General features: G+C 42.5%; 1 protein-coding gene across 1 annotated transcript in view; it reads left to right on the top strand.

Annotated features, from left to right (window-relative positions):
• The window catches only part of LOC111140922 (NCK associated protein 5), a 784669-nt gene that overhangs the window by 693933 nt on the left and 66358 nt on the right, over window positions 1–24378 (top strand). Inside the window, exons 10-11 of the mRNA XM_022493188.1 lie at window positions 17114–17215; window positions 22479–22667. Coding sequence (XP_022348896.1) covers window positions 17114–17215; window positions 22479–22667 — 291 coding nt within the window. The remainder of the gene's footprint in view (window positions 1–17113; window positions 17216–22478; window positions 22668–24378) is intronic.

Below are 24378 nucleotides of genomic sequence, written 5' to 3' on the forward strand. Positions count from 1 at the left end.
CACAGGGCTAAAATGCCATTAAGGCCTAAATTGCAACAATACATTAACAATCATAGTGGAGAACTCAGCTTGGCAATGAAAAGGAAGCTCATTTATTTTAGCAGAGATTCAAATGAACACAAGTTCCTTGCCCAACTGGAGCCCATGCCTCCGTGTGCTGGAGGTAACCAGCAGGACTCGGGATGGCTGAAATCCACCCGCTCTTGTTCACACATGTAGAAAGTCAGAGCTATGACAGATGGTCTCCACATCACACACAATGTGAGCTGGAGGGTTGGGGCGTAGTGATGTAATTGGGGTTCATAGCCATGTGTTAGCCATAGCCCAGTTCTTTAGACCAGAGAAGCCTATGGTCCCCTTCTTAGAATAATGCTTTTAAGCGCATAAAGACATGGGATTATAAAAGGAAACCAATTACGCTGAGGCGCCGTTACTAAAATATTGAAAAATATGTATGATGTGCTTCATTCCTAAAGCATGAAATAACAAGCTCAAATGGCAGTTCTAACTTAGTTTTTACATAATGATCCCAATATGTAATATTTAGAGATATTTTCCACAACTGTGGTGTAATGTGAAGATGTCTGTGATTTCTGTTGGGGACAAAGTCACCCGTTTATACCACTGGAGTTTGAGACCTACATTCATAACTGAAGGAGATGTTAAAAGGTAGTTCAAGTTTGGTGAAACTAAAGATGCACTTTCTTCCCAGTTCACAAATGCTCTGAATTCTGCCCGTGGACCTCTGCGCTCTCCTATGAAGAAACCCTGAGAATCTCTGTATTTCCTAGGAATTGCAAGTCTGTGTAGATACAAAGACAATTAGTTATTCCTTCCATGCAAAGTTGAATATTAGACTTTAGAAAATATTTAAATTACTGTGCCTCATATTTGATTTCACTCCTGGCCATGTCTCGGTGAGTTGTATACCCTGAGTCAGACTCTCTCGAGTAGGAATACAACCTCTGATGAGAACCACTCTGTTTTTTTCTTGGCCTTCTTACAACTGATGAATGGTCGGGGGCTAGAAGCACCCTAGAGGGTTTGTTTCTCCCACTTTAGGCAAAACTACCTGACCAGGTTTAGGAGCCCACCAGAGATACTGACATTATCACCTGTTCTACCCATCTGGTGAGAGTCACCATGTGGATGGAACCTGTCTTATAATAGGACATTGGAACATCTCTGAAAGGAATGGAAAAAATGATTTTAGGAAGTATTATGTACATTTCCCTTAAGATTTAATACTGGTTCCTCCATCGAACATAGTTTTAAAGAAGAGCAATTTCAAATAAGCTTCTATGTGAATATAATTATCAGCAAATTTCTTATAATTTGAGGAAAATAAGACTTAAAACGAGGAGAATTTTCTGTTTCTTGTAACAGACTAGAAGAAACTGGTTTAGCTTGTCCCATTACTTAGTGATAAAGCAGCATTTGATAGCAGCAGCCTGTGTGATAAAATGATTATGGCAGCAGTGAGAAAGAATCTAATAAGGAAATTGATCTACAGATTCCAATTCTGTAAGAGCCAACATCGATCAACGTAAATGTCAATAATGAGATCGTATTGAGAACCGCCTAATTCTTTCAGATGATTCTGGGGTCTAGTGACAGATTCAAGAAGTAAATGTGAAAAGGAATTTAAGAGTCTCACGATCACTCTATTGACCAGCAGCAGGCTACATGGCGCTCCGGTGGCACGTGACAGTCTCTCTTGGTCCACACTAAGATTAATTAGAGATTGCTAAAGGATTTTCTTATTGTAAGATGTATGCAGTACCAGTACCACATGGTGTAAGATAATAACAGCTGTTTTTGAAGTTAGCTTTTATAGGTAGACATTGCAGTTTAGAGAGGAACAGGCGAATCTTCGTGCTCTTGCTCATTTGTATCTTTGGGAGGCCATGTCTAGACAGCACAGTGGCAAAGGAAACTATTCTCGGAGATTAATCAGGAAAGGTTATATGGGTAGAATTCTGAAGTCATCATTTGCCATTTTATACAACTTCATTGATTGTCTGCCCAGGGTTTTTGCTAAGAACTGGTCCTCAATTCTGTGTCATGTTAGGGACCAGGAGTAGCAACAGAAAAAGTGTAAATGAATTTCAGGGTCAGGAAAATCAGGAGGTATAAGGCATTGGGAACTGCTAAAGAGTGAGACAGGAATGTCAGGTGGGTGGGCACAGAAATGAAAATGTGATTATAAGACACAGCTCTGCTTACTTCCACCTGAAGCCATCTTGATGCCTCAGTGAAGGATTCCTCCCATTTTTCCTGTCCAGGTATGGGTTACCCTCCTGTGGAGACGATGGGAAGGGAAATAAATGCAAACAGGAGCTTAGAACAAGCCACTCCTAACATTCTGGTTAAAAAACAGCTAAGTCAGAATTCACAAAGCTGACTTCCTGGGAAGTATTTGCCTCCCTTTCCCTCAACTGGACTCCCTGCTGTTGACACTGTCTGGAGCTTGAGGTCTTGTGCTGCAAATTATCATCACTTACATGCTGCCGGAAGGGTGGTTTTTCACTGGAGGTGATTCTCAGAGTTGGAAGCTGTTTCAGGACCTCTTTTTGATTTATAGTGTCAGATATGTATTTGGCAGTGTCACTAATTGAGGATAGACGAGAGGGAAATCAGGCTTTTCTAGTATTGAACATTATGTTAAAATCCAAAAGTCTTCTCTTATCTCAGCAAGTTTAACAAAAGGAACATAACCAGATCTTTGTTTGCTTTGGAGGCGTCTTTCTGAGTCTAATGATAATCAGATAAGGTAATAACCAAGGCTGACTTCCTGTCCAGTCACACAGGGGCTTAGAAGGGCCCTGTGCTTGACGTAATGCTGTTCTGTCACCACTTTGAAATTCTTAATATCATTTTTTCACAGATGGCCCCCTGCACTGAGCAAATTATGTCACTGATTATAAAAATAGCTAACATTTATTGAGCACTTAATATGTCCCAAGCCTGTTCATGAATGAAATTTTTTTTTTAAGATTTTATTTATTTATTTGACAGAGAGAGATCACAAGTAGGCAGAGAGGCAGGCAGAGAGAGAGGGGAAACAGGCTCCCCACTGAGCAGAGAGCCCGATGTGGGACTAGATCACAGGACCCTGAGATCATGACCCAAGGCGAAGGCAATGGCTTCACCCACTGAGCCACCTAGGTGCCCCCATGAATGAAATTCTTATCACAGTCTTTTAATGCCAGAGTTCCTTCTGTTGAACATCAAATCTTCGATAAGGCCTTATGAGTTAATATTGTTGTTATTATCCATAAGGGAAGCCAGGCCTCAAAAGGTACAGTAACGTGCCTTAAATCACACAAAGCCAGGATCTGAACCCAAGCAATGTAACACCTAGGCCATGTGCCAGCCTGCCTCTCTGGTTATGGAGGTGAAAAATGGGGAGGGGAGCTAATTTGTAAAGCCAAACCCAGGATTTATCCCGAATGTTTAAAAGCTAGTTTTCTAGTTACTAACCATTGTTTTAAATACGTCAGCCAAATAAAAAACACAACAACAACAACAAAAAACCAATAATAATAATAAGTCAACTAATCAAGGGTTTGGGCTCATTGGAGTCTACTTGGCTAAGGTGTTTGGGTAACTCAATGAACATGGCCACAGCTTATGGGTCCAATCTCCACCCTAACCTAGAACTTGATGACACACTGGACTAGGTGACATCTTCTGGGAATCAACCATTGGCTTGCTGAATAAGTGACTCATGTATTACATTGAGACTATATTTTTATGTGCTCAAGTTGGAGGGCATCTTATTCTATTAGTTTTCAATCAATAGAAAAGTATTTATGAAAAGAAATTTGCCATCCCACATAAAACAGCTGAACAAAAAAAAGTAAGGATTTGTAGGTAATAAATGTTTTGAAACCCTTAGGATTGTTAACATGGACATTGAGGGAGAAATATCTATAGTCTGCAACTCAGTCTCAGGGAAAAACTTGTCTTTAAAACCAGCTGATTATTAACAAGTGTTCAAAGCAGACCCTTACTTTTATAATAATAATTATTTCTTGGATTCTCTCATCATTTCTCGAATGAGTGTAAGAGCAGTTTCTTTTCTCCATAATGCTCCTTTCTTTGTGATATTTATAGATCCGTAAACAATTCCTTTGAAGAGCAGGAACTCTTGGGGCACCTGGGAGGCTCGGTTGTTAAGTGTCTGCCTTGGTCTCAGGTCATGATCCCAGCGTCCTGGGATCCCTGGAATCAAGCCCCATATCAAGCTCCCTGCTCAGTGGGGAGCCTTCTTCTCCCTGTCCAGCTCCCCTGTGCTTGTGTTCCTCTCTCACTATCTCTCTCTGTCATAAATAAATAAAATCTTAATAAAAAAAAAGAAAGAAGGAGAGAAAAGTAGGAACTCACTTTTGGTATTTTCTGAGGTTAAAAATGCTGTCCACAATCTAATACAAAAGGAAAGCTCAAGAAAAATTACTTTGCATCCTTTAAGAAAGTTTCCATCAAAGCCGTTTATGAAAATTAATAAATCTGTAGGGATTTGAGAAGATGGGATAATTTTAGGATTATGGTAACCAGTAACTGTCTCAAAAGAAAATAGAGAGATTATGTTATTTGTATTTATGCATCGAATATCCATTTAATACTTTACAATTTCTACCCTGGGAGATTAGGAATTTCTCTTTCCACCTTCTTCCTTGGTGCCTGGTTAACAAATTCATAGCGTTTACCAAACATACTTGATTAGAACAAAGGGTTGTCTGAAGCAAAAAAAATAAACAGTGGAAACACCGTTTTATGTCTTAAGGAGAACATGCCTTTTTCCTGAATTCTCTGATGCAGTTGTAACTCCCTAATCAGTCATACAAATGTTTGTGATATCATATCCATGTACTTTTCTCTTGGATATTACAGTTGAGTCTCGAATCGACTTTAGTGAGAGGATTTGCTGGAGAAAATCACGGAGCAGTTAGGACTTGAAAGTCTAGCATCACTCCTATTTCACATTCTGTTTTGAATAGCCTCTCCTAATATGTCTGAAAAAAAATTAAACCACAAGATTGAAATTTAAATATAGAACATATTTAGCAAACTAATAGAAAAATAAAAATAAATCCACTTGACTTGATAAATCCTACATAATAGCTGGAAACTGCCATTTGCCAAGGAATCATTTAGCTTCGTGAAATGTATTTTACAGCTAATCCTTTAATGTCTGTTTTACATATTACCTTTCCCACTGTTAATATTGAACAATATTGTAAGCTAGTAATTTTATGCCCTATATTTCAAATTGCTATTAGGAAGTCACATAAATAACAATTTTCAACCGCTTGTTTATAATACCGTGAGGCATTTCTTACCATGGGGTAAAGTTACAGTAGATTTTAAAAACGGCTGTGGGGATAAAGCCACGGGGAAACCGTGATGTGGATCTGTGGCAACAAAGCCTATAAAGCAAACTGAAGTCATAAGTCTGAAGCCCTGAAAATGTACCACTTTGTATTAACTCTCAAGGGGTAGTGAGAGTTGAGCATGAACTCACAGCCGTGTTTAAGTATGTAACATATTATGTCCCCACAAATAGACAATGAACCTGGCCCCAGGAATTTGTCCTGTGAGAACCAGGACACCGGCCCCCATCAGTAGATGGGTGCCAAGCACAAAAGTCATTTTCACGGACATGGGATCCAGTTCCCCCCGCAGCACCCCAGCCGGGAAGCGCCATGAGCGTGAATCCTGCAAACTATTAAGGTCTGACCAGTTCTGTCATCTCCCAAACTCTGAATTTCATTTGTGCTCTGCTTTCTTTCAATAACATAAGGAGGCCCCCATCTTATAAATAATTCTCAGTGATGTTTTTTCCTGTTGTTCTTGTTCTCCAAAACACAGACAAGACATTGTCCCTTCCTTGGAGATTATCTTCTAGTGTTAAGCACGAGTTCTTTGATTTTTGATGTCTCTTCATTGTAGTTGAGAGAACAGAGCAGGGCCCAGGTACGATTTCTTGCCAGCAGCCTGGAAAACATATGAACCCCTTTGGTTCCCCGAGGGAGTCACTCTGTGTCTTCAGGATTAGCAATTAGAGACCTCTGGAGTGCCAGCCACAATTTGCTCAGTGCTGGCGCACAGTAGTTAAGTGAAGATCTTAGATGGAACCCCCTTCCTCCCCAGCAAGGAAGAAGAATGCCTCAAAGGCACAGAAGCTGTGTGTATCTCCACTGTGTCTGCATTTCCTCCCAGAGACTGTTTTCGTCTCTTCTTACAGACCTCTCTTTGCTTGTTTGCATAGATAAGTGTCTAAAAAAATGTATGTATGTGGGGGGGGGGGGGCGGGCAAAGGGATGAAGGAAAAAGCATGTGCTTTGGAGAGAGTGATGAATTCAAGTCCTCACCCTGCTCCATACTGACCACTCACTATGTGACTTGCCCCAGGTCCCTTACTTGCTGAGGTGTCTCTCTCTCGCTGTTCCGCTCCTGAGTTCTTCTCTGGGGTCTTGTGCAATTATTTGCAGAAGGATGTCACACTTTTTCATCTCTGGACCTTTGCATATGTTCTACCCAGAAGCCTCCCCCCTCTTTTTTTTCTTTCTTGGCTCCTTCACCTGCGTCATCATTTCTTGTTTGTAAAATCTTGATTTCAACCTTGTTTCTCAGGAAAGGCTCCCCAGGGCCCACGGCTGAGGTTTACGTGGCCCATGACATTGAGGGTGCACGGCAGCTGCTCTGCCTACAAGCGCCGCGGTGGCAGGGACTGTGTTCACTCATCACTGTGCCCTCGATGAGAAACCACGGGGCAGAGAATAAGGTGCCATAAGAGGACAGGCTCACGGTCCGAGCCCAAGTTCAAATCCCTGACGGAACAGCTCCTCACCTGCTCTTGTACTTGTGTTTTCTCATTTGAAAAATCAAAGTGATAATAGTTTCTAACTTGTTAGGTGATAATGAGGATTAAATAGGAAAAGAAAAATAATAGAAGCACTTAGTACAGCACCTGGCATGTGGTCTATAACTGTTTGTTGTTTTTTTTTTTTTATTTTTAAAGATTTTTATTTATTTATTTGACAGACAGAGATCACAAGTAGGCAGAGAGGCAGGCAGAGAGATAGAGGGGGAAGCAGGCTTCCCGCGGAGCAGAGAGCCCGATGCGGGGCTCGATCCCAGGACCCTGGGATCATGACCTGAGCCGAAGGCAGAGGCTTTAACCCACTGAGCCACCCAGGCGCCCCTAACTGTTTGTTGTTTTTCTTCTTAGTTTTATTTTCAGTTAGATCCAAATATACATACAGAATCGTGTTTTCCCAGAAAGAATGTAGGACTCCAAGGAAGAAATAACAACGTCACCAGTCCCCATAATATTACCAATAATAATAATGGTGAAATAATAATAATGATGAAAGTATATTTTTTAATAATGAATGATGTTTGAGTATTGTAAGTGAAGATGTTACGTTGTATTTCAAGATACTTCCTTTTTGTAGTCTTACATGGTTTATCTGGTCTAATTAATTTATATTGTTATTTTTGTAAATTTTCTTTAAAGATTTATTTATTTTCATTTTAGAAAAAGAGAGATAGCAAGCGTGAGCAGGGAGGGGGCAAAGGGAGAGGGAGAGAGAGAATCCTCAAGCAGGCTCCCTGCTGAGTGCAGAGCTGGACTCAGGGCTCAATCCCAGGTCCCTGAGACCATGACCCGAGCCAAAATCAAGAGTCAGACGCTTCACCCAGTGAGCCACACATGTGCCCCATTTTTGTAAATTTTTTATAACAATCATAAACCAGTTTTAATTATAGAAATTAAGGGAATGAAAAAAAAAAGAAATTGAGAGAATGAACTCTGCACTCACACTACCTGGGACACTAGTTATGCGACCTAAGACAAGATTTTTAGCTTGTGTACCTCAGTTTCTTCACCTGTAAAATGGGATTGATAATGTCCTTGCTGTGGGTTATGATCAGCATTTGAAAGAATAATATAGGGGCACAAGGGTAGCTCATTCAGTTAAGCATCTGCCTTTGTCACAGCTCATGATCCCAGGGTCCTGGGATCCAACCCTGCATTGGGCTTCCTGCTCAGCAGGGAAGACTGCTTCTCCCTCTCTTCCATACTCGTGCTCTCTCTTGCTCTCTCTGTCTTTCTCTCTCAAATAAATAAAATCTTTTCAAAAATTTTAAAAAATAAATAAATAAAAGAATAATATATGTGAAACACATACTTGATGCTAAAGAGCTCAGTGAATGTCCACAGATACTGATGGGAGTGACCCAGATGATGGGCTGAACACTTGAGGCAGAAATAAACAACTCATCCTGCAAAAGAGATCAGTTCCTTTCCTTCAGGGGAGAAATAAACAGAATGTAAATGAGCAGAGTTTTCATTCCTAAAAATTAAGACAGTAGCTTCTTGCGCACTTAGTGTGAGGATCCATGATACAAGATCCTGAGCAGAGACCTCCACAGTGCCCTCATCCGCCACAGGGCAGGAGGTAATTCATTTCTTCTTAAGAAATTGTGTGTGAATGGGGCGCCTGGGTGGCTCAGTCGGTTAAGCCTCTGCCTTCAGCTCAGGTCATGATCTCAGGATCCTGGGAACCAGGCGCTCCCTCTCGGATCAGGCTCTCAGCTCAGCGGGGAGTCTACTTCTCCCTCTTGCTCTCCCTCTGTGCTCCTTTGCTCTCTCAAATATAAATAAAAGCTTAAAAAAAAAAAAAGGAGGGGTTTATGGGATTACAGAGACCATCAGCATAATTTCCAACAGGTCTGGTAAAAATAGCAGGCCAGGTTTTCTCCCCCCTCATTTCTTTAGTTTCATGAAATCAGAGGAAAATTTTGAACACCCCCCCCCACACACACACACACCCAGGTAAAAAGCAAAAGCTTTGGCAATCCAGGAGCATTTTTAAAAATAAAGCTTGATTAAAAATGTAAAATGCAGTGTAGATAATTTTACAAAACAGCAGGGGCAATTGGAAAGCACTTATTAAAGTACCTGTTAAAGTAATTAGTGATAAAAATGGAAGTTTCACAGCACTTCTGTATCTCTTAGATCCCAGAATAGGCTCAGGCTGTGCTGAATCACTTCCTCTCTCAGATCCGAGTCAAGGGAGAAGACAAAAGGGAAGCTTCGTGAGTCTTAGGATTATTCATAGGCAAGCAAGTGTGACTCAGTCTGGCTCCTCACTTGCCCACAGGTGACCTTCTGCAGAAACCCTAACCCTCCATCCTGCCTTCCCACATTCTGCCACTTTGCTGTTATATAGTAAGTGTTTCTGGTTCTTTTTTGTTGTTGTTTTGTGTAGAGAGACCAAGAGATTTGGAAGCTGGAGAGCGAGAGCTAAGAGCTAACATTTATTACACAGAACATTATCGTATTCATATTTAACCCTGTGACCAGCTGACACCCACCCCACCCCCACTTCTGCCTCCATATCACCTTACTCTACCACGATCTCCTTTGCATAGTCTGTTTTGTTTTTTTTTTTTGTTTTTTTTTTTTGGTCTTGCCTGTGTGTTTGGGCTCCTTGTTGATATTTAGTAGCCTCCGCTAATGAGCTTCCTTAATTCTGTTCATAGTTCATAGTCAAGACTCTGTACACAGTAGATGCTTCATAAATGCTTCCTGTGGAACTAATTAGAGTGGAGGCTCCCAAGGGCAAAGTCTACTGTGGTTTTCATCCCCATCCATCTTCCTGCTGATTCTCACCTTATGGGTCCTCAGGGCACCGTTAATGGACTTTCAGAAGACAGGACAGATCTGAGATAGTCCAGTCATCAGTTTAAGCTGCAGAGGTGCCCCAGTGAACTGCCTAGTCTCCAAACCAGACACTCCCTCAGGCAGCCACTGGGTAATCAGGTTGTCATGGTAGCAGGGACCCTCGAAGAAGGCTTTTGATATAGCTGTAGAATAATTGTTTCAAAAGCATCTTATGACCTTGGGTCCCAGAGAAGGAGAAAAGAGGACATGGAACCATGTCATCTGCAGGGACACCATCTCAAGAGTGAGACAGACTGTACTCAGGGCACCTAAAGATTGATACGCAAGGCAAGTCTAAAAGTTGTCAGGAAAAATAGTATTTGCAGCAAGAACTGTTGTATATGGTTTAAAAAAAACAGCTATTAAAAATTTCACACTCTGAAGTGAGATCAAATCTTGGTGAACATATTTTTTAAAGAGCTTCCAGGAGAACATTCGAAAGGCATACTCTGTTGCATCAGCAGGACGGCTGAAGGCAGATATTGTGTTTTATCTTTGTCTCCCAAAATAGAAATAATCGCATAATTAATTAAACATCAGCTTTTATCTGAAAAGATTTTGTCCTTGGCTCAAATTTTTGTAAATCTAAGAAATGATAATTTAATACTCAGTCATATAATATGCCATTATGTAATAATCAGTTTTATAATAAATTCTTAATGGAACAGAATGAAACCTGTGAAATGCGAACCAGGGGCTCTCCTGATGGGATTTGCAAGGGCTGACAAAAATCACATTTCCTGGGGGTGCCTGGATGGCTCAGTCAGTTGGGTGACTGACTCTTGGTTTTAGCTCAGGTCATGATCTTGGGGTGGTGAGATTGGGCCCCCTGTAGGGCTCTGCACTCAGTGTAGATTCTGCTTGTCCCTCTCCTTCCCCTTGTGCCCCTCTCCTGCTCCTCTGCTTTCTCTCTCAGATAAATAAATGAAAGAAAGAAAGGGGGAAAGAAAGGAAGGAAGGCAGGAAGGAAAGAGGGAAAGAAGGAAGGAAGGAATCACATTTTCACATTTCTGGGGAACAAGGATGGTGCAGTCAGTTAAGCTTCTGCTGTCGGTTTGGCTCAGGTCATGATCTCAGGGTCGTGAGATCGAGCCCCATGTCACCTCATGTGGGGAGTCTGCTTAAGACTCTCTCCCTCTGTTCCTTCCCCCACCTCTCAAATAAATAAATAAAATCTTTTTCAAAAATCATGCTTCTTGAATATGGCAAAAATGTAAGTCTAGTCTGTGCATGAAGTGAAACTTTGGGGATTTTTGGATAATTATCTGGTGAGTAAAACTTCCAAAGAAAAATTATCCTAATCAAGCTGCACATCATTGAGGAGATTTCCTTGAACTTCTTTCCGGAACCTTCAAAAGCACGAAAATTGCTTTGTTATCCAACAGAAAAAACTAAGCTTATTCGCTTGATTATGTCTAATTCAGAGCCATATTTAGAACATGTCTTTTAAACATACACCAAATCCACCACCTGTGTTTTCTGCCCTGTAACAGAGGATATCCAGAAAGGTGGTGAACTCACAGGAAATCATCTGAAGTTAGCAGTATCAAAAGATGCTCCAAGGATTTCATAATAGCACACTCCAGACTTGCTTTCCTTGTGGTGGGATTAAAGGAGATGAAACAGACGGCCCAGGGCCAGCCTGGGGCTGAGTTGAGGGAGCAGGATGGGGCTCTAGGATGCTTCCTGGAAGCTGTGAGTTGAGATCAGCTCTTCAAAGTGGAGAGAGGGTGATCTGCAAACAAAGCTGAAGCTGAAGAAGCAGTGAGTTCTTCCTTCGAGATATCAGTCCTGGACCCAGGTGAGGGTGAACCCTAAAATAAGGCTACGTCCAAATGGGCAGCCAGCCAAAACAGTGAGAGCAGCAGCACTCAGCAAAGGAAGGGGGAAAGGGGAGACGAGGGGATACCCTGATATCCCATCTCCTGGGTCAAGGAGTTAAAGATACCAGTGGTAACCAGGAAGATTTTGAGAAATTCCTCCATCCTTCTACTAAATATCCTACCATGAACTTTTGAGGGTAGAAAATGCCTTCAAATGAGTGGAGCATATTGTGAACAGAGGTGTGATCACTGAAGGTTTAGCAGTAATTCATGTGGCAATAACAGATCTTTTCACTTTATAAATAAAACAGGAATTCAAGAATTGTGGGCATAGACGCCATCCCCTTTAACTGGGAGGACTGTTTGACAAAGAGGAAGAAGTAACTCTGAAGGATATACCAGAGGCCCTGGATAGAATTCAGGATATGCATATTGTAATATCCACCAAGGTTAAGTAAATCAAGGGGATTGAGGCAGATCGGATTAAAAACACTGATTCACGTCTACCTCTGCTGCTGAACTTAAATTACTCATGTTGGTAGATCCCATTAATCAGATAGATGCCATATTCATGCCCATAACTTCTCTTTTGTACAGATATTTGGATTTTAATAGTTAGAGGGAAGAATAATTATATGCATGATTATGGTCCTAGATTAATTCTCTCACCTAATCTGACTCAAAGAGAAGGCAGCAAAGTCCTTTCCTCTTTGCCTCTTACACTGAGTTAATAACTTCTGAGATCCTGGCATGAAAAAATCTGCATGTTCCTTTTCAAACTTCAGGAAGTACATCAGTAAATGAAAATGCTGCTCGTCACCTTATTTCAGTGGATTTTTCCATCCTGGTTTCCCATGCTGCCCAAATTTCTCCAATAAAGATCAGCTTTTTACCATCACCTTGTGCCCCTGACTCAGGATTCACTGTCTTCCTGGCCTTAGCTATCAGGGCCTTAATGTTAAGACCTCATTTCCATACTGAGCAAAAACCCAGAGGCAGAATTCTATTAAATGCAAGGAGACTTCACTGAGCTCCCACAGAACAGCAGCTCTGTGAGTGAGGAGAGAAGCAGGCAATGGGAAAGTGGCCCTCCAGCCCAGCTCTGAAGACTCAAGGGTGCCATGCGCTCCAGTCCCTGCTGCCATCATGAACCGGAGAGTGCTCTTCCGGAATGTGCTGCTCTGAAGGGGCCCCTCCATCTTCATCCCACCCGAGAGAGAACAGCCAGTCTTGCGTGCAGTCTGTCCAGGGGGATGTTTCTCTGCCTGAAATTACAGATTCAGAACTGTGTGGAGAACATCTCAGGGGCAGACCCAAGGCAGGGGAGCTCACCAAATAGTACTGACCCAGGGTGGTTCTGGCCCTCACTGCCCTCATGCTGCCGGGCTCCCAGAGCCGGGTTTGGTAGCTCACCCTGGCACGGGGTGTGTTCGGGTTGTGGATGGCAACACACTGCGGCACAACACACAGATCCCTCCCTCTGCGCCTGCAAAGGGACTGTAAGGACGCCTTTTCCCTGGGAAGCTGAACGTACCTCAGTGTGAGAAGTCATCTTGGTCTGCTGACATAAACAAATATACGCGTGTGAATATGTGTGTGAATGCGTATATATATAGTGCGTATGTGTGCGTGTGAGTGTGGGTGTGTTGATTGAGGGAGTGAGCGGCTACCCTGTCTGCTACAGAGTGCTTATCTCAGGAGAAGGGCCATCTCAGCCAAGCTAATATGAATCATGATAACAAACCCCCAAATGAATAATGGCTCAAACCCAGTGCACATTGATTTCTTCCTCATGGAAAGTCCAAACACGTTATCTCTGATCCACAGGTAGTATCCTTTCCATTGGCAATTCGGGAACCCAAACCCCTTCTACCCTGTGGCTCTATCTTTAACACGTGGTTTGCAAGGTTGCTCTGCTCAGTTGGCCGCATCAAGCCAGTGGGAGCGGAAAGAGCATGGCACCCTCATGCTAAAGATGGTCCTGGGCCGAGAGAGACACCGCTTTTGCTCTCACTCCACTGGCTAGAACTAACCATGTCACACGACCACACCAGCTGCAAAGCAGGCTGGGAAATGCAGTCCAGCTGTGCGCCCAGAGAGAAGGGGGAATCCATTCCATGACAGTTAGCCAGTTCCTGCCACAGGGGCAAAGCAGAAATACAGGGCTTGTCCTGCATTCTCACAGAGCCGATCACCTTGTTAGGAAAGTAGACCCTATGCATGGGAGCAATTCATCAGTCACGCCCCTCAGGTATGGTCAGAATGAACCAGGGATCTACCATCTGGCTGGGTGTGGAAGCCAGTATGGCCTAGAGATGAAGGGTGGTCTTAGGGAAAGGTTTTTAACGCAATCCTGCACGATGTGCAGGGCTTAGGTGGGCAGGCAGGAGCAGCGAGAGTGTACCATGTGAAAATGGACAAAAGCATCAGCTCAGAAGTGAGAGGGACTCATTCGGGAGACAATGAAACCAGTCTGCCAGGAAGGGAAGGGTAGACTCTTCTCATCAAAGAGCCCATTTGAGCGAAGAGATCTCACTGACCTCTGCTTAGGAAATGTGTGAGGCCGGGAGTCTTGATTTCTAAGACTGAGTGGAATCTCAGTTACGGAGATAACGTAAGAGGTGATATGAGGTCAATTTCAAACCTATACTGAATAATCTGGCTACCTTTCATGTCTAAATGTTAAAAAAAAAATCATGTCTCAATCCAAGATTCCTCTAGCTTTTCAGGTTAAAAATTCTGAGTTTGAATTATTTCAGGTGAGAGATGTTATCCAGAGGGACACTGATAGTGAACATGAACTGTAGGTAGATACGTGCTGAGAATTTTCTCTTTAAGGAGGTAGACTTCTTTCAAGAGGTCACAGCCTTATCCTGTCAGTTTTACTCTTTCTGACAATAGCTTTACTTAAATTCCCCATGTATACATTCTACATACTTTGCATCGAGCCCTTTATTAAGCACAGATAACATCACAGGACCAATTTGAAAGGGATGTGCTTATTCTCTTGCACACCCCATAGGTGTGTGTCTGTTGGAATATATTTATTATAATATAACACATACCTATACATGTGTGAAAATATAAGCCTTTCATAAAAATTCTTATTTTAAGGTGGTGTAACACCATCAGCAAAAAGGAAGTGGAACATCTCTGAGCTTGTGAGCTTTCATGGTTATTTAAAGCAAGTTGTGCGGAAGGATGGTGTTTACCTACCATTTTCTTGCCTGTGGCCTTAACACAGAAATAGATTTTGTTTTCCAAGTCATTTTGTATTTGCCTTACATATGTGGAAACTGTAACAACAGAGAATTCACGTGTGCCTTAGCATTCAAGAAATTGCCTACCATCAACTCTCAGTTTTGGCAAGTAATTGGTGTAAGGCTCTGTGAATTTCAGTGTAATATCTTACCTATTCCTGTTTCTGACTATGGCAACTCCTCTCCCTACCTGTGGGGTAGGTTAAGGAGCCACTCCCAGCCCTCTGTCACCAGCAAGGAATCTGAGGCAGATTCAGTTACATTCCCAAGACCTGGTAACATTCGTGCCTTAGAGAGCTGGAGCTAATGTCTCCTGGCCCCTTGAGCCAGGACCTGTCCCATCTCCCACATACTGTTACTGACTTCAACTGAGGGGAACTGAGCGTTTGGCTATACATTGCTAAAATATAACATCATCTAGGAGGATGCATTTATACATACATATATTCATGCAGAAAGCAAAGGATGACATCATATATTTGATGAGTGAAAAGCAACCATGAACCAAATTACCTCAGATGTCTAATCAAGAAGAACTCTTCCCTAAAATCACATGACATACCACTCAAATTCATCATTTCTTTTCTTGAATGTCATTTCCTATAACTTCTTGGACTGTTGGCATATTGATAAGTGGTTCCTTAGGTCTCAGAACATTATCATTCTTTTGGCACTCTCTCAAACTTTAAAACCTGTGTGGGTGAGAAAAATATAAAGACATCTTTCCTTTAGAAACTACAATACTACTCACTGAGTATTACCCACTGTGACTGTTGTCCCCAGGAGACTCAGTTTCTAGAGGGAGCTTGGGGTAAGGATTCTAAAAATCATGTAGAAACAACATCCTGATTCTAGTTACCTATCGATGTCTTAGCTCTGCTGGAGTAATTAGAACTTTCAAAACAACAGGCAACCAGGTTAAGATTTAGGCCCATTTTGGTGAAAGTACCCTGCAAACACAGACTGAGGGAAGTCCAAGTATTGGTCTGAAGCAAATAGTGATTTAGAGCTTCACTTGGAAGAAGGAGGATGAGCCATAGCAGAAAAAAATGTCTTTGCTCCTGCAGAGGGAGGCAACACAGTCCTACCTCAGCGCCCTCCCTCCCTCCCTCGGCCACTGAAGGCATGTCTGTCAAGTGACCATCCAAGCAAGTACACAGGGCTCTCATGCAAGTTCAGGCTATAAGGAGTTCAATGGAGAATGTAGCTAATGTGCCTCGTGTTAGTGGAGTTTATGGTCTTTGCTGACAACATGGTGTGTCTGCGAGGACAGAGGGACGCGTGGGGCCACCCCTGTACTCCAAGATGATCCTAACATTAATTAGTGGCACAGAATCTGAGACGTTTCCTGGATCAACATCAGTATGCAGCAGGGCCTTTCCAGGAAGAGAAAGGACAAGTAAAACTTTGCAGAGGTGAGGGAGGCACGCTTAGCTACATTATTTACTTACCCAATTCGATTTTTTAGTGTCTGAAGTCACAAAAGTTGTAACCAAGACAAACCAGGCTACAAGTGCCATTTTAAAATGTCATCAGACTAGCAGAAACATTAGACATAAATCAAGAGTTTTATTGTATTTGCAATTAAACAGATCAAATTTAATGTCCACAGAAAAGCTTTAAGTAATTAGTATGAAGATTAATATAGTGAAATGTCCCTGGTTTAGCAGGCCTCCCAAGCAAAGCTGAAATAAAGAACTGGTTATATAATCAAATAGCATGTGAATATTAATGCACAAAATCCTCCAAGTCCCCAGATCCCAGATGCAATTATTTTCTATTCACATTAATTGTTCCTAACAGATGACATTAATGACTTTGAGTTAAAATGTGTTCAAGGGAAGATTTTACAAGATCAATGCTATTTAGAAATAAGGTCACTTTTATAATTATTTGCTCAGATTTTAACCACTGCTCAACGTAATAAGGTTAACATGGTGATTGTTTTCTAATGTGGATATCAAAAGTTAATTTTCATACCAGCTAATAAGTGTATTGGATAATTTATGTCTTTCCTGCTACTTATTTTCCACCTACAACTTACTTTTTCCTACTACTTATTTTCCAGCACAGACTGACAAATTGTGAGAGCGTGATTATTATTTATAAGCTCGAGTTTGCGTGTGTGTGTGTGTGTGTGTGTTGCCAATAAACTAGAATAAACTTTTTGGATTAGGCTATGTATTATCTAATCTAGAAACGTCAATTCCTTTGAGATTTAGCTGTCCAAGGCAGGATTTTGAAACAAACAATGAAGTCATCGCTATGCTATATTTCTGCTTGTTTCCACCTAGAAACTTCACTCACGCATCTTAGATCTTTCATCCGGAGATTTGCTTTCAGACATGGAAAGAAGCCGAAGTCTGACGCAGTCACGGACTGATGTTGAGATGCATGTGAGTCTCCCTCCTGCCTTCAGATCACTTGTTTAGGTTATTTTCCTTCCATCAAATATGATGTCACAAGTGAACCATAAAGCACATCCTTGAAGCATTGTCAGGCAGATAAAAATACCTCCCTTTCTTGTGTTCTCTGAAATTCAATATCATGTCCCCCAGCTGATAGAGTAAGCAGAAAGTGTCACTCCCAGCAAAAATATCATAAATCTTTGCTTTGTCCCCAAGATACCTTTTTGGGTATTGATTACATCTCAAAGTCTCTGAGAAATGGTCAAGGAGCTTTTTATTAAAGCCCATGTCCTATATTATTCATCCTACTTTTATGATATATTATGTATGAACTTTTAAAAATTCATGGGCTGTACATTTTTTTCCTTTTGCTAGGTTAGCTTTGTGCTTATTTGGCAAAACTTCAAGCACCGTGGCTTTTAACTCTCATCAACATAAAGCAAGTAACTTGGAAAATACAAGAGCCAAGAAAATGTGTAATGAAAAACATTAGGCCTAAAACAATGACGGATGAACATCTGTGGATAATTGGCTTTTGATTTTACTGTACAATTTTATCAGTGTAGATAGGATATTCTATATCAAAGGTAAATATTCTCAGTTTAGATTGGAATTAAATTTCAATGGAATGCTGTCACTGTAAACATTCATGAAGACCATAATGGTGTCCAATCTATCGTAGGGCCTTAAGGTCAGGAATTTTTTAAGTGTGCAGTAGTTACCCAAGAGACTCTTGCCATCATTCTCTCTGTCTCTCTCCTTTTTTAAACTAAAATTGTGGATTTTGTATTACATTTCTCAATAAGGATGTTAAAGCCTATGAGTCACCCAAGGTAGTGATCTAAAACACACAATGAGAAAAATTCATTTCAAGTAGTGCAAACAGGGGGTATTTTGCCGTGAATTCCACGTAGTAAAGATAATGTTACAATAGAAACCACTATCCATTTTCTTGGGCAGAGAATAAGTTTAATAATAATCATTATCTGTTACAAATTTGAACTCTTCCCAGTTGGGTGCTTGGTGGTCAGTGTTCGTCCAGTTCTGCTTGTTGTGAAGGCCTTATTTGTGCTATGGCAGGGGAGCTAGAACCTGGGCCCAATATTAGAATGTTGTACTGGCTGGGGGACCTTACGTAAGATCTTAATGCCTCCGTGCCTCAATTTCCCCATCTGAAGAATAAGCATAATGATACTTCTTTTCTGTTTCTGAAAATTGTGTTGAGGATGACATGACATAACCCATAAAATGCTGGCCCCACAATGCCTGCTAACAACACTGGGGCAATAATAAGATCTCTGCTGTTTAGTCCTCTTCCGTTCTTCTTCAGACTTGGTACGGTGCCTCAGCCACATAACACCACAGCAGAGATGGGGAATGACACCAGACAGGTATCTGCTAGCATGTCTCTACAGAAACTCGCATCAGGACTTCCAGAAACAAAGCGCACCCGCGCTTTTGGCTGTTGCTCAGTCCTTTTCTGGTGTGTGAGGCATCAGACAACACTGGTATAGTAAGAACAATATGGCGTCTCTTAGGGAGACTGTAAACTTAGGATTTACTTTGAGAGTCAAGACACACGTATCTTAACAAAAATTAATAGTAGCAGCACCTGGATGTTACTAAGCATTACTATATGCCAGGGCTGTTCACATTCACAGTGATCTTAGGTGGTCAAGTGTTTTCCTTATCTCCATTTACAAAGAAAGAAATCAAGGCAAGGAAGGGTTATGTAACTTCCCCAAGGTCAAGGAGTTAGCAAGTGGAAGAGCCAGGATTTCAGCCTGGTACATGGCTTTAGAGTTCAAGCTCTCAGCCACAGAACAGTTAGCTCTTCGCTGGAGTAGATAATCCTGCTTGATAATATTGTGCTGATGAAGGAAACTGCAGGAAAAAGGAGCTCGCGTTGCAACCGTGATGTCTGAGGTCCTGGATCCCTTATTAAATTCAAACGCTGATTATTTAAGGTAGGGAAAATATAATGCCTTAGTAGGGAGGACTGGCCCTCTTCTTCTTTTTATTTTTTTTAAAGATTTTATTTTTTTAATTGAGAGAGAGAAAGAGAGTTACTGGGCCTGTCCATAAGCAGGAGGACAGACAGAGGGAGGGAAGAAGCAGACTTCCTGCTGAGCCGGGAGTCCAACGTGGGGCTCTGTCCCAGGATCCTGGATGAGCTGAGCTAAAGGCAGATGCTTAACCAGCTGATCCACCCAGGTGACCCTGGCCCTCTTCTTTGTAAGGAATTAGTCTGTAATTGCCCCAACACACACACTCTTTCACACACACACACACACACACAACACACACCCTCTCCCCAGTGCATGGCCCAGGGGTAGGCTTTGGCCATCCCCTTCATCCTGCTCCACACAGTCCCAATCAGGCTGTGAGGTGACACAACTCGCTACCAAATAACCCACATAGGAGGTAGACCTCTCTCACGGCTTCCCCTGGGGGCTTTCTACTCAAAGTCCTGCACCAGCAGCATCGAAACACCTGGGAATGTCCCCAAAATATGTCATCTCTGATTCAACTTCAGCATGGCTGAATCAGAATCTGCGTTTAGCAAGATCTCAGATGTTATGTGTGCACAGTGAAGTAAAAGAAGCCTACACGTCCCTGCTTACTAGCCCAACCCCATCTTCCTCTACACGACAGTGATGGGCCTTCCCCGCCTCCCCAAAGTATCCTTATCCCACCCGGGCAGCTCGCATTCACGGTCAAGGAAGAAGCAGCCGTTCCATGCAATACATGCCCTCCTTAATACCCACCACCAGGCTCACCCAACCCCTCTCCCCCCTCCCCTTCAAAACCCTCAGTTTGTTTCTCAGAGTCATATTGCATGGAACACTGGTTGTGGGCATAAACAATGAGTTTGGGAACACTGAAAAAATATATATTAAATTAAAAAAAAAAAAAAAAAGCCGCAGCAGTTCCTTCCTTTGCTAGCTCTGAGGTCAAATTTCCTGTCCTCTGAATCCAACATCATCCCAGAGGTACACACGTGGACAACAACTGGACAAGGATGCTTATGTGTAGAAAGAGGCCTGGGAATTGAGTTGAGTTGTAAGAACAGATATCATGTTGAGAGGTGGAGTGGGAAGGAACAGGTCGGGGAAGAGAGAGGGAAATCACATAAGCTTCAGTACTTTGGGGAAAGATGGAGCACGAGCTGTAACCAGAAGCCATGCAGAGCGTGAAAAGAGAGGGTATTTTCTAGAAAAGTTTAGATCTGGATGGCCTCTCAGGACACAGACACAGTCTCTCCCTGGAGAACAGACCTACCTGTCTGAGCAGTGGCAGTCCTAAAGGAAACCACCACCTCAGTTAATCAAACAATGAAAAAGGCGAGAGGTTTGGGGATGGCGGAAATGGAAAGCACCCAAGCAGAAGTGAAGTGTGATGTGGTACTTCTGAAAGCTGGTTCCGGGTGTGTGCAGGGGCGGGCGCGTCAGTGTCAGGCGAGCCCACGCACCGGCACCACTGCTTGTAGGCATCTGTCATGAGACAAATACAAACTCACCTTAACTAAGCCACATGCACCAATGAACAAGGTCGTAAATCAACAGATATTGCTGAATGCTCAATTTTAAGACAACTTTCTTCTTTCAGTGATATTCAGAGCCGGATTTTTAGCGGTTGGGGAAGAGAGTAGTAAAATTGCTTGGCATTCTTAGATCACTTAAAGGGATTGTTTTGCAGCAAAAATGAAGTATTGATAGCAGGCAGATGCCTGATATGAAAATCTAACTTTATGAAGCATTATGGATATTGATTAGAGGGGAAATTAAACATAGCCTCTGTACTTACATGGGAGGTTAGCATGTCCCCTGAGTACTCCCAGGATAGCACACTTTGCCTTCCTCGAACAGGTGTTTGGTCACCGTCAGCTGGAATTACATTTGGAGAATAGCGATAAGTACTCAGGTACTAAAGGCACTGGTAAAACGTCAATAAATTGCATAAGTAAGAAGCTTTGCCATTCTGCAAATGACACAAAGACAGATGGTTCCCCATCAAAGAGTTTCTGAGACAAGCTTTATATAGATAGGAGACTGGAATGAGGCCGTAAGGAGAGACTTTGTTCTTGTGATCAGGATGCTAAATTAATTTAGCTTGGCCAACTCTTGGAGCTTCATCTGTTACATTAAGAGCTGAGAAGGTGGCTGTCAAGATGTGCTGGGATGTTTACAACTTTGTCACCTGTGCCTCTACCCCCTAGAGTTCTAACCTCCTGGATCTTTTGTGTGGAATCCAAATCTACTCAATGTGACAGTTTTTATCATTTGGACAGCCAGCTGATATGAAAAGTTCTATAGCCTTTACAATAGAACCTCATGATTCCTCACTGGTGTTCCACTGGATATGGCTTCCTGGGCATTTGAGTCCTGATTTGGAATGATGCTGTCAGAGCCATAGGGGACCCTGGGAGTAATCTGGTAGAGCTGTTACCCCCTCTCCCCACCCACCGCAAAGGAAGACCCTGAGGTCCATGGAAGTTAAATGCATTCTTTGCTCAATATCTCATACCAGTGGCAATGTGACGTCCAGGTCCTTAGACTCCCAGTCTAGTGCTCATGCTCTTGAACCCTATAGCTAAAGATGTTACTCTTGTCTTTTTTTTTTTTTTAATATTTTACTTATTTATTTGACAGAGAGAGAGAGAGATCACAAGTAGGCAGAGAGGCAGGCAGAGGGGGGAGGGGAAGCAGGCTCCCTGCTGAGCAGAGAGCCCAATGCGGGGCTCTATCCCAGGACCCTGAGATCATGACCTGAGCCGAAGGCAGAGGCTTAACCCACCGAGCCACCCAGGCACCCCAGATGTTACTCTTGTCTTTATGTTTCTGGATCATTAGTCTTGTCTTGATAGTGATCTGATTCTTTGACCAATATGCCTGGTTAAAGTGGGAAGTTTCCATTGAGGTAATTCTGCCTAATGGTGAGGGCAGCTCACCTACTTAGACCTGGTACTGTGCTATACATTTCTGACCTGGAGCCCCATTTGGTCTTTGCAGTAACCCCATAAGGTAGTCAGTATTATCATTATTCACTTAAAAAAAAAAAAGTGTAGCTCTAAGGGATTAAATAATTCCTTCTAGTGTGTTAGTAAGAGGCAGAGCCAAGATTGGAACCCCTAGTCTGTCTGACCCAAAAGCTTTGCTTCTCACCACTGGGCTACCTTCGCTCTAATGTTAACTTGGTATCTGCTGTCCCCAAAGCAAAGCTCTCACTCAGAGCTCTCCTGCTTTTTTAGGAATGTCAGCTGAGTGCAAAATCAGGAGTCTCTGCTTTGAAATGCCCTGGTTTGGGGGTTGTCATCCCTGGTCGTCTCTGTTCTCGAAACAGCTGCAGCAGCAGTGAGCTGTCTCTTTCGAGCACGTGCAGCGAGTACTCCAGTGGCTCCTCCTACACATGGCATGATGGGAAGAACCTCAGGAAAAGGGTAAGGCCTCCTTTCAAGGCACTTGAGCATCAGAGCGAGCCAGAAAAGAATCCTCTTGCAGTCGCAAGGTGGAAGGTGGGTGGAGGGCTCAAAAAAGAATGCCCATTTGCTGAGAACCTGTTCATTCACTCCCCACAAAACTAGACACGGGGATCTCATTTCCTCCATTATATGGGAGAGGAAGCCTGTTCAAAAAGGTTAAATCGCTTGCCACAAGTCACACAGCAAGTGAGGATTGGAGGGATGATTTGACCCAAATGACTTGGATGGCATGGAAGGGAGTTTGAGGGAGGAAGAATTTTCCTTCTGTGCTTTGCTGGAGCCCACCAAACTCCTAGATTTATGTCAAGTTGGAACCTAGAGCCCCGGCCTAATGGAACTGACTACACTTCAGATCAACTCAGACATTTCCAATTAGTTTTATGGACACCCTCTATCACTGTGACGCTCAGAGAGACTTGTTAATGTCCACCACAAATGAGAGCGAGTGAGGCCACTTGCCAAGCCAACCAAGATGGAGCATCCCTTGAGAACTCAAAGAGAATCCCCCCCACCAGACAATAGGGAGGGTGGTGCATCAACTCAGAATAAATGACCAAAACTTTTGAAAGTATCATTAGCTTTGTTGGAATTTACTACTCAAGCATAGCATGTATTATATTGACCTCCTTTACTCAATTTTATAGCCTCATATAACACTAATTGACTATAAATTGGAGGGTGGTATGGCAGAAAAAGTACCGTGGTAGGTGACAGGGACCATGGCTTCCGGGTTATTAACTAAGTCCTGCTGCTCCACGGCTCCCATCTGTAAAGGGGACCCACACAACCGTAGATTCCTTCAGGCTCTGAACAAACATCTTTGGACACTGGGGAAAGCCAAGTGTTTGGAATAGCTATCTTTGCAGCTTCCTGATATTGAAGAAAAGCAGAGTACACAAGCATGGAAACCCTGACTCAGAAGGTTTGGAGGTCATTTTTCTATCATTCATGTAAACTCCATTTACGATTTGGAAGCATAGAAACCAGGAGGACTCTGTAACTGGCAGAGATAGTAGTGAGGGGGTAGCTTTGTTATTCTCTGAACAAGAACTTGGAAAAAAATTTCGAACTTGAATTCAGAGCTTATTCCCTTGGACTCAGCCTCCTGATACAAAGTGTGTATATTATTAGAGTTGTTCCTTCTGAGCAGATGTTCAAAGTTCTGAATAATGATTGCTGGGGCTTGACTCTTTTTTTTTTTTTTTTTTTTTTTTTTTATTTATTTGTCAGAGAGAGAGGGAGAGAGAGCGAGCACAGGCAGACAGAATGGCAGGCAGAGGCAGAGGGAGAAGCAGGCTCCCCGCCAAGCAAGGATGGGGCTTGACTCTTAACACACTGGGAAGCCCGGTCAGGGATGTTCGAGTCTTTGTGATTATAACTGGCTTCATGGCCGCTGCTCTCCTCTCTTGGTGTACCCCTTTTCCCCCGCTCCTTCTCAGAGCCTTTATCTTGTGTTTCTTTGCCTTGCTTTGACTTTCTTTTCTTTCTTTTTTTTTTCTCCTAATTTGAATAATCCTTGATCTTAAAAGGAAACCTCTTCCCTGAAAACGAGAAATTAAGTTTTTATTCACTTCGTGCACACTCAGGTTACCGTGATCTCGAGATGTCATAGGGAAAAGTCCTAGTTCTCAAGGACCCAGCAAACTGGATCCATTCCCGTAGAGGCATT

Source organism: Enhydra lutris, unplaced genomic scaffold (assembly GCF_002288905.1).
Source record: "Enhydra lutris kenyoni isolate GAN:26980312 unplaced genomic scaffold, ASM228890v2 scaffoldscaffold1, whole genome shotgun sequence".
NCBI classification, from domain to species: Eukaryota; Metazoa; Chordata; class Mammalia; order Carnivora; family Mustelidae; genus Enhydra; species Enhydra lutris.